Raw genomic sequence first — 11,501 nt, 5'->3', positions numbered from 1 at the left:
TTTCTTTCTTTCTTTCTTTCTTTCTTTCTTTCTTTTTCTTTCTTTCTTTCTTTCTTTCTTTCTTTCTTTCTTTCTTTCTTTCTTTCTTTCTTTCTTCCTTCCTTCCTTCCTTCCTTCCTTCCTTCCTTCCTTCCTTCCTTCCTTTCCTTCCTTCCTTCCTTCCTTCCTTCCTTCCTTCCTTCCTTCCTTCCTTCCTTCCTTCCTTCCTTCCGAGTCTAGCTAAAGGTTTATTAATTTTGTTGATATTTTAAAAGAACCAGCTCCTGATTTCATTGATCTGTTCTATTTTTTTAATTTCCTATTTTGTTTATTTCTGCTCTAATCTTTATTATTTCCTTCCTTCTACTGACTTTAGGTTTTGTTTGTTCTTCTTTTTCTAGCTCCTTTAGGTGTAAAGTTAAGTTGTTTGAGATTCTTCTTGCTTCTTGAGGTAGGCCTGTATTGTTATAAACTTCCTTCATAGAACAGCTTTTGCTGCATCCCCCAAATTTTGGACCATTGTGTTCATTTTCATTTTTTTAAAATATTTTTTAGAAAATTTATTTATTTGACAGAGACACAGCGAGAGAGGGAACACAAGCAGGGGGAGTGAGAGAGGGAGAAGCAGGCTTCCTGCAGAGCAGGGAGCCCAATGCGGGGCTCAATCCCAGGACCCTGGGATCATGACCTGAGCCGAAGGCAGATGCTTAATACCTGAGCCACCCAGGTGCCCCCATTTTCATTTTTTTCCATGTATTTTTTGATATTCTCTTTGATTTCCTGGTTGACCCATTCATTGTTTAGTAACATATTACTTAACCTCCATGTATTTGTGTTCTTTCCAGAGTTTTTCTTGCAGTTGACTTGTAGTTTCATAGTGTTGTGGTTGGGAAAGATGTGGAGTGTGACTTTAGTCTTTCTGAATTGGTTGAGACTTGTTTTGTGGCCTAATGTAAACTATTCTGAAGAATATTCCATGTGCACCTGAAAAGAATGTGTATTCTGCTGTTTTAGGATGGAATGTTTTGAATATATCTGTTTGCTCCATCTGATCCCAATGTGCCCTTCAAAGCCACTGTTTCCTTATTCATTTTCTGTTTGGATCATCTATCCATTGATGTGAGTGGGGTGTTAAAGACCCCTGCTATTATTGTATTTCTATCAGTTTCTTCCTTTATGCTTGTTATTAGCTGCTTTATGTATTTGGGTGCTCCTATGCTGGGTGCAAAAATATATACAATTGTTATATCTTTTTGTTGGATTGTTCCCTTTATGATTATATAGTGTCCTTCTTTGTCTCTTGTTACAATCTTTGTTGAAAAGTCTATTTTGCCCAGTATCGGTATTGCTACTTCAGCTTTCTTTTTACTTCCATTTGCATGATAAATACTTTCCCATCCCTTCACTCTCAATATGCATGTGTCTTTAGGTCTGAAATGAGTCTTTTTTAGGCAGCATAGAGATGGGTCTTGCTCTTTTATCCATTCCATCATCCTATGTCTTTTGATTGGAGTGTTTAGTATATTTACATTCAAATTAATTATTGATAGGTATGTACTTATTGCCATTTTGTTATTTGTTTATGATTGTTTTTGCAGTTCTTCTCTGTTGCTTTCTTCTCTTGGCTGTCTTCTCTTATAATTTGGTGGCTTTCTTTAGTCATATACTTGGATTTCTTTCTCTCTGTGTTTTTGCATATCTATTACTGGTTTTTGATTTGTGGTTACCGTTAGGTTTATATATAACATCTTATGCATATAGCAGTTTATATTAAGTTGATGGTCACTTAGGTTTGAACCCTGTCTCTCACCTGTCTTAGGTATATGGTGTCATCCTTTACATTCTTTTAATTTGTGAATCCCTTGACTGGTTTTTATAGATATACTTAATTGTACTGCCTTTGTGCTTCTTACTTTTCTTATTCCTGCTTATGATCTTTCCATTCCACAAAGATACATCTTTAGCCCTTCTTGTTGGGCTAGTTTAGTGGTGATGAATTCCTGTAACTTTTGTTTGTCTGGGAAAGTCTTTATCTCTCCTTCTTTTCTGAATGATAGCCTTGCTGGATAGAGTATTCTTGGGTGCAGATTTTTTTTCTTTCAGCATTTTTAGTGTAAGAAAATGAAGGTTTTCATTTCCCTCTCACCTGGAAAGTTTCTGCTGAAAAATCATCTGATAGCCTTATGAGGTTTCCCTTGTATATAACTGTTTTCTTTTGTTGCTTTAAAAATTATTTTTCAGTATTTTTTGCCATTTTAATTACTGTGTATCTTTGTGTAGACCTCTGGGGTTGATTTTCTTGGGGGCTCTCTGTGCCTCCTGGATCTGGATTCCTGCTTCCTTCCCCAGATTCAGGAAGTTTTCAGTTATTATTTCTTCAAACAAATTTTCTACCTCCTCTCCCTCTTCTTCTGGGATCCCTATGATGCAAATGTTATTACACTTGATGGTGTCGCTGAGTTCCTTTAGTCTATTTTCATTTTTTATTATTTTTTTCTCTTTCCTATTCAGCTTGATTTCTATTACTCTGTCCTCCAGGGTACTGATCCATTCTTCTGCTTTCTCTAGTCTGTTATTTATTCCATTTAATATATTTTTAATTTTAGTTAATTTTAGTTATTGAGTCCTTAATTTCTGATTGGTTCTTTTTTCTGTTTTCCATGTCTTTGTTGAGGGTCTCCCTGAGGTCCTTCACTCTTTTCTCAAGTCCAGTGAGTATCTTTTTGACCATTACTTTAAATTCTCTATCAAGCATATTACTTATCTCCATTTTGTTTAGCTCTCTTTCTATGATTTTGTCCTGTTCTTTCATTTGAGGCCTAGTCCTCTGTCTCCTCATTTTGTCTAACTCTCTGTGTCTGTGTCTTTGTGTTAGGAAGGTCGGTGATGTCTCCTGCTATTGGAAGTAGTGACCTCATGAAGATGTCCTGTAGTGCCCTGCAGTCCAATGTCCCCTGTTCACCAGAACCTGGTGATTCAGAGTTGTCTCCTATGTGTGTTGCATGTGCTCTGCTATTGTGGATGAGCCACTTTTGCTTCAGTCCACTCATTTGCAATGGCTCTCTTTTCCTGTTGTGAGCAGGCTTTTGTTCCTTTGATGTTAGTGGGTCAGTCTGGGGCCACCTTGGACTTGAGCTGAGTCAGACCAGGTATTTGCCAGAGATGCAATAGAATCAAATGGCAGGGCATATTCCATGTGTTGTTTCCTGAGAAGCTTTTGTGGCCCACTGCTGGGGCCATAGTTGGGCTGGTGTGTGTGGTTATCTTCCCCTCTCCCCAGCTCAGGAGTCACTTTGGGGTGGTGCTGACCCCTATTGGGGCTGCTTGCACACTGCCAGGCTTATTGTACCACTTTGAATGGGCTCCCACCAAGGGCGTATTTGAGGGGACAGGTCAGCAGGAGAAAGCAAGTCAGGAATCGTGGTTTTAGCAAGGTTTGTGCGGGCCTGGTGTGGGAGGGAATCTGCAACTGCCTAGGAAGACTGCCCAGGCTTGGATGGAAGGGCATGTCCACAGAAGAACGTGGGGACAGGGAAAGCTATTAGCCAGCTAGGTGCAGAGCGTTTGTGCTGCACTGGTTCCTGCAGGTGTCCATGTATTTAGGCTAAGTGGCAGAGGAGGCAAATGGCATGCAATAGCTCTTTTGTTCTTGGAGAAGTCTCCAAAAGTTCCTTGCCCATCCAGCACATGCTCTGAGATTAGTAAATAAATCTCCTTCCCCGTATACTCCAGGTATTTTTCAAACTGCTGCTTCTGTGCTGTATCTCAGCAGGGCTGTTTGTTGTGTTGTCTCCTTAAGGGCAGTTTCCTGTCACCCTCTTGGCTCTCCCAGAGCAGTGCCTGCTGATTTTTTTAAAGTTCCAGGTGTTAAGCCCCACTGATTGTTAGGCGTCTCTGGTTTTCAAAGCCAAATATCGTGGGGATTCATCTTCCTCATCCATAACCCTGGGGTGCCTGGTGTGAGGGTCTGTTTCTTTCCTGTCTCTGCAACCATAGTGTCCCTCCCTCCTGCAGACAGTCCACAGGTCTGTTTGGCTCCTGACCAACTCTGCCCTTCCTACCCTCTTTGATGTGGCCTCTTCTCTACCTTCAGCTGTGAAGAATGTGTTCTGCCAGTCTTTGGGTTGTTTTCTGGCTTATTTACACTGGTGTGGGTGTTACCTAATTGTATCCATGGAATGAGGTGAGCTTAGGATCCTACTCTACCATCTTCCCTGGAAGCGTACAAATCGGTTTTTAATGAAACATAGCAGACCCTGGAACCCCACACCTTCCATTGCTGAGTGCTGCCCCCACCCCCACAAACTACCAACAGCTTTCAACACATATTTCTTCTGGAACTTACCACTATATTTCTAAGTTTTTTTTTGTAATATTAATATTTCTGGGTTGTTCAGTTTTAGATATTACATGTAGGCTTCTTCTGAATATAAAGATTTAGACTTATACTATTTCCATCCATCTTTCTCTTCCCCTCTTCCTAATATAGTTTGGTTGCATTAATACTTACTATGACTTAGTAATTATTTGTCACAAAAGAACTGTGAATGATTCTTTTTCTTTCCTTGTATAAATGGCCCAATTTTTCATTCTCTTGCTTTTTGTTTTTTAATATATCTACTATCTACCCCTAAACTTTGTGACAAAACTGTAAAACAACTCCCAGGTAGTCCATCAATTGCATTTTACTCCCTTGGAGACCTCTTTCCTCTGGCATTCCATCCTCCTTCAGTTCCAAGCTGGCAGTTCTCTGGTAGGTGTCCTGGGATGATGCTTTGCCTGTTTCTTGAATTGGAGCTCCTGCTTGATCCCTTGCTTTTCTTTTGCTTGGTTTGCTCCTTCATTTCATTGGAGCACTTCTTCTAGGAGGTTTCTAGTACATGAGAGCTAAATCTTTTATTAGTTTATATGCCTACAAATGTATTTATTCCACTGTCTTATGTTCACAATTTAGTTAAATTTTAGTTTGCAAATTTCCTTCAGAATTGTAAAGATCCCATTACCTTGTAGTTTCTAGTGTTGCTCTTGAGCAGTCTGATTTCACTATGTACAATTTTTCACATGCGATGTATTTTCCTTCTAAAACTTAAAATTTCCTCTTTATTCCCAGGGATCTGAAATTTCTTTTAAAGATATTATTTATTTATTTGACAGAGAGCATAAGCAGGGGGAGCTACAGGCAGAAAGAGAGGGAGAAGCAGGCTTCCTGCAGAGCAGGGAGCCCGATGCGGGGTTCAGTCCCAGGACCCTGGGATCATGACCTGAGCCAAAGGCAGACACTTAACCAACTGAGCCCCTGAAATTTTTTGATGTTTTTTGATGTGGTTTTTTTCCTTCCTCGCTCATTATATAGGGCATTTGCTAGGCTGTTTAAATCTCAAATTCTAATCCTTTAGTTCTAAAAAATTTATGTTATTTCTTTTATCATTTCCCCCTCCATTTTCACTATTCTCTCTTTTAAATATCTACATATTTGGATGCAGAATCTACTGAGCTGCTCCTCTAATTTTGAAACATCTATTTTCTATTATCCATCTCCTTGTTTTTTGTTCTATATTCTGGAAGGTTTCCAGCAAAGTATGTTTCTATTTCCTACTTTTCTCCCTGTTTATTTGTTTTGGTTGTTATCTTTCACGATATTGACTTTACACAAATGTGTAGTGATCTTTATCCACTGATGGACATATGAAGAATGCAAATCAATCATTAAAAATATTGGAAATATTTGAATACAGACTAGATTTGTTGACAGTTTTATTTCTTTATTGGGTTATTCAGTGATGACCTAGCCATGTCATTAGTCAGGCTTAACTATTTCTCCTGAAATCAATCCTCCAGTCTTGTGCCTGGAGAGAGAGACACTAGGTGCTTAAGCTCTGGGAGTTGGACAGTGGGAAAGAATAAGGAGTCCTATCTATCCAATAAGATTTAATGATTTATTCTCTGCTTCCAGTCCCTCACCATACTCTTATCCTGCTTTGTACCTAACATCCTTCAGTTCTGAGTCTCTGATTCAGTTTCTCCAGGAAGTAAGTATCTTCCATCCTGCCTTGGTAGTGATGATCAGCTGCTTGTACAGGGTGAAGATATAAGTGTTTGATGTCTGTGCTATACCTCCTACATTTCAGAAGCATCTGACATCTCCAATTCCTGAACTGTTTCTCTGAAGTGTAAATCTGCATGCTTTTTATTAGTGTCCCCTCCTCAGTCATTAGGTTTCAAATTCCTGGCTAAGACAGTTACCTCTTGACATCTTTCATCTTGAAAAAAAAAAATCTAAAGATTTATTTTTTTATTTCAGAGAGAGAGAGAGAGAGAGAGAGAGGATGTGCAAACAGAGGGAGGGGCAGAGGGAGAGGGAGAGGGAGAGAAGCAGACTCCCTGATGAGCATGGAGCCCAGTGCAGGACTCCACACAGGGCTAGATGCAGGGGTCATCGCTGGGCTCAATCTCAGGACCTGAGCCAAAATCACAAGGCAGATGCTTAATTGACTGAGCCATCCGGGCACCCCTCATTTTTTTTAAGATTGTATTTATTTATTTGGAATAGAGAGAGCACAAGCCAGGGCACAGAGGGAGAGGAAGAAGCAGGCTCCCCACTGAGCAGGGAGCAGGATGTGGGGCTTGATCCCAGGACCCTGGGATCATGACCTGAGCCGAAGGCCAGATGCCCAACCAACTGAGCCACCCAGATGCCCCTAGGCACCCTTCATCTTGAAAATTTTTATTACCATTTTTCTTTTCCTCTTCTTGAGGTTTTATACTTTATTTTTATTCTTCTATTACCATTTTATTGAAGTTTTGGAAAGAGTTTACATAAAGCCATATATTCATTCTTCCAAGTCAACCAGAATCCTTTCATGTTTTTCTTTACAGTGAGAAATAACAGCCCTGAGTTTCCTAAAGATCAAGATAAACTTATCAGGTAAGTTTTTCTTTATACAGTCCCATGCCAGTTTCTTTCTTTCTCTCTCTCTTGCTCTCTTTCATCTCTACACCCAACATGGGGCTCAAATTTACAACCCAGATCAAGAGTTGCATGCTCTACCAACTGAGCCAGCCAGGAGCCCCTCAATTTATTTGTTAAAAGGACTATTGATTTAAACTGTTTACATTTTTTTAATCATAATTGAATTTTCACTTTTTTAACTTAGAAAAGGAAGTAGATCTCTTTTCCTCTTACAATGCTTTTTTAAAAAACTTTTTTGTAAAGATTTTACTTATTTATTTGACAGAGAGAGACAGCGAGAGAGGGAACACAAGCAAGGGGAGTGGGAGAGGGAGAAGCAGGCTTCCCACTGAGCAGGGAGCCTGATGCAGGGCTCGATCCCAGGACCCTGGGATCATGATCTGAGCTGAAGGCAGATGCTTAATGACTGAGTCACTCAGGCGCCCCCTCTTACAAGGCTTTTTTAAAAATGTTGTTTTCAGGAAGAATGTGGGAAGTTATTGAATTCTTTTTAGACTGTTGAATTAAAATTGAATGTGATTATCTGAACTTGCCTATTCTTTTAATTTTTATTTTTTATTGTTGAAAAGGAAAAAAACATGTTGTCAACATAATGAGTACGAACCATTGTAGATCACAAAAAGCCAAGCAGTTTAGGAAAAGATAAAGTTCTAGAGGAAAATGGTGAGCTAGGGATGAACCCATTGTATCTTTTAGGAGACAACATGAAAATGTGTCATCAATTTAGCCATGAACACCTGAACAAGATATAGATCAATATTCTCATTATGGTTCTGCAGCATTTAGTTTCTTGAGCATTTCCATCAGCCTTAATTTGATAGTCAGATGTAGAAAACAGCCAGTTAACTAGTGTTGAAATAAATTGCTTCAGCTTAGGTCTCCTTGACTGGCCCTGTATAAAAGATGAACAAATTAGGTAACTCAAGTGGCTCTGATTTATGAAAGTATTGGAAAATTTCAGAAAGGCAAGCCTAATTTAGTGGGTAGTGCACCAGGCTGGCATTCAGTAAAGGATATTGCTGTCCCTTAAACTTGTCAATGTGAAGAGAAGCAACTGACCTTCTTGGCACAGAATAGACCTGTGGTAAATAGTTGTTGAATGCATAAACACTGTTTTATCACCTACAACACATGAATGTCCCTGGAATATTACAAAGTTCTTTCTACTTGTGGTATGGTTATTTGCAGTGCATAAAGGTACAGTGCCAGCAGTTACTGATAAGGCAGGAAGAGGAGGCCATAAGAAGTTCTGTGGTCCCAGCTTTGGCAGGCACCTGAATGAAATCAAGAATAAATGATGCCAGGATCAGGTCTTATTTGTGGTGTTCACCTAGTGCTAGCTTGAAATCTCTAGAGAAATCTCTAGGATTCAATCAAAGCAATACAATCTAGATTTCAAAGATACTCTACATTCCTAGTATATAGAAGATTGCAATTTATTATGTGTCTGTGAATCCAAATGTTTAGCCTGGTACATTTGTTATGGGATAAAGTTCAGTTAAGTCTAGCTTTTAGTTTTTATGTACAATTTTACAATGAGGTCCTGCAGAAATTATTCCAAGAGAGATGCTGCTCTTAGCCTTGTCAGTCTAACACCATTTGCTAGAACTTTACTTCATGAGCTGAAAGAATTAACCTGATTATAGAAATGGATTCCAGAGGCCTAGCCAGACAGTTAAACCCTGTTTCCAAAAGATATAACAAAACATAAGCAAAGTCTAGTCAACTGAGTAGAATATAGTCAGGGGAATCCATTTGATGTCCAGTAATTGAAAGTGATTTAAGCTTGTGCTTGTCATCTGGGATGTTTGCACATGGGCTGCAGGATACCACTTAACAAGATATAGAGCAGCCTCTGGGAGAACAGTTACTTACTCATTTATTTAAAATGTATTCACTGAGCATTTGCTCTCTGTCAGGCACCGTACTCCCATCCTGGGGACACACATCTGAATAATATGTGATCTTTGATCTCATGTGATTTATAATCTAGGATTGGAAGCTCTCCTCTGAAGAGGAGTTTGTGCAGGGAGTATGCCTGACTTTCAGTCCTACAGGACCATCTAGGAGCAACTTCTACCAGAAGATGTAGTTGGAAGACCACAGAGCAAATACCAGGATCATGGCCGGGGGGAATGCTAAGGTCAAATGCAAGCATATTTAAAATGAGTCATATTGAGTAGAAACTTCTTCCCCTGTAGCTTTTCTTCCCCCCACCCCCCTTAGAGGCTTTCACTTTTTCACTAAATCATCTATCACTGGTATTACCTCTGTCAAATGCAATCCAGCATTTCTTTGGGCCATACCTATTAATTGTTTTATTACATGAATACTTATAATAAGTGGTATTATACAGATAAGATCTAGATGCTGGAGGAGCTTGGAGGGAGAAATATCTTCCTAAAGCTTAAAGTCCTGGAGTGGGGGAAGGGACATAAAAAGGCCAGCTTCCAGGAGAAGGTGATGCCTGAGGTGATTTCTAAAGGTAGAATAGGAATTCACCTGCAGACAAGAGAAGAAGGACATTCAGGCAGAGAGAATAACTCAAAAGCATGGAGATATGAGCGAGCATATTTCCCACAGCCTGACCTAATGGAAAGTAAGTTGACATCCAGAATAAAAAGTGAATCTAGATGCCTGAGGCAACCAAAGGGGTTGCCTATCTCAGGAGCTGAGGTACAAAACCAAAGGGGGGAGGGGAGAAGGGGATTGGTTGCCAGATATCAAGAGAATAGAAGTGTCTTTTGGACATGGTCTGCAGACGTTTACTTACTAACATTAAACGGAGGTGAAGGATGGGTTATGAAATATTACATATGTTATCTGAGCTCGATCTCCTGGATCACTTGCACAGCTTCTCCATCAGCACTTGCTGCTTCCCCTTGCACTTTGATGTCATGGAGACGGCTTCTTTCCTTAAACCTCATGAGCCAGGCTCTGCCAGCTCCAGACTTTCCTCCTGCAGCTTCCTCACCTCTCTCAGCCTTCATAGAATCAAGAGAGCTTGGGCCCTCTGGATTCGGCTTTGTCTTAAGGGAATGTTGTGGCTGGTTTGATCTTCTCTCCAGACACTCAGACTATCTTCATATCCGCAATAAGGCTGCTTTGCTTTCTGTCATTTGTGTGTTCACTGGAGTAGCACTTTTAATTTCTTCTGAGAGCTTTTCCTTTGCCTTCACGACTTGGCTAACTGGTTCATGAGGCCTCGTTTTTGGCCTATCTCTGCTTTTCATAATGCTTCCTTATTAAGCTTAATCATGTCTAGCTTCTGATTTAAAATGAGAGATGTGCTATTCTTCCTCTCACTTGAACACTTGGAGACCATTGTAGGGTTATTAATTGTCCTTATTTCAAGATTGTTGTGTCACAGAATAGGGAGGATGGAGGAGGGGGAGAAAGGGGAATAACTGGTGGGTAGAGTATTCAGAACCCATCTGTCAAGTACGTTTGCCATACTATATAGTATATAGGCATTGTTCATGGCACCCCAAAATAATTACAATGGTAACATCGAAGAGCACTGATCACAGATCATCATAATCAATATCATAATGAAAAAGCTTAAAATATTTGCAAAAATTACCAACATGTGACACAGAGACATGAAGTAAGCCAAAGCTATTGGAAACCTGGTACCCATAGATTGGCTTGACACAGGGTTAACACAAACCTGCAGTTTGTAAAAACGCAGGGTCTGCAAAGCACAACAAAACAAGGTATGCATGTATTTCAAAATAAAAGAAGTTTTTGAAGAAAAGTATTCAAACTTTTTCACTGAATAGAGATAATGGGTATACTTCCAAACTTCCAAACTCTGATTTGAAAATCTGGTAAGATTATTACAAGAAAGAAAAATCATAGGCCAATATCTCTCATAAACACAGAAGCATAAAGCCTAATCAAAATATTAGCAAATTGAATCCACTGATACATAAAGAGGGATAATACATCATGACTAAGAGGGCTTTATTTCAGGAAAGCCAGGTTGGGGCACATATTATAAGGAGCACTGGGTGTTGTATGCAAACAGTGAATCATGAAACACTACATCAGAAACTAATGAAGTACTGTATGGTGACTAACATAATAAAAAATAAAATAAAATAAAGAATATTTAAAAATTTATTTTTTTAATTTAATTTAATTTTATTATGTTATGTTAGTCACCATACAATACATCATTAGTTATTGGTGTAGTGATCCATGATTCATTGTTTTCATGTAACACCCAGGGCTCCATGCAGTAAAAATCAGTGTAACTAAGGTAACCAAATAAAGGAAAAAAACCATAAAATGATCTCAATGAATCAGAAAAAAGTACTTGCTAAAATTTCTCACCCATTCATGATAAAAATTCTCACCAAACTAGGAATGGAGAAGAAATTCTTTATTCCAGTGAAGAGAATCTACAAAAATCCAACAGCAAACCTCATACTTAAATGCGAAATGTTGAATGCTTTTGTCCTGAGTTTAGCAACAAGGCATGTATGTCCATTATCACCACTTCTATTCAGCATTGTATGGGAAGTCCTAGTCAGTGCAGTGAAGCCAG

General features: G+C 39.2%; 1 protein-coding gene across 2 annotated transcripts in view; it reads left to right on the top strand.

Annotated features, from left to right (window-relative positions):
- The window catches only part of LOC112824047 (inactive tyrosine-protein kinase transmembrane receptor ROR1), a 499,173-nt gene that overhangs the window by 456,323 nt on the left and 31,349 nt on the right, over positions 1-11,501 (top strand). For both annotated transcript variants that reach the window (XM_073896619.1, XM_025871896.2), the window contains one exon: positions 6,856-6,904. In XM_073896619.1, coding sequence (XP_073752720.1) covers positions 6,856-6,904 — 49 coding nt within the window. The remainder of the gene's footprint in view (positions 1-6,855; positions 6,905-11,501) is intronic.

Source organism: Callorhinus ursinus, unplaced genomic scaffold (genome assembly GCF_003265705.2).
Source record: "Callorhinus ursinus isolate GAN/ISIS: 27379988/994484 unplaced genomic scaffold, GSC_fseal_2.0 scaffold9, whole genome shotgun sequence".
Lineage (NCBI taxonomy): Eukaryota > Metazoa > Chordata > Mammalia > Carnivora > Otariidae > Callorhinus > Callorhinus ursinus.
This window is presented reverse-complemented; position numbering and strand designations above follow the sequence as displayed.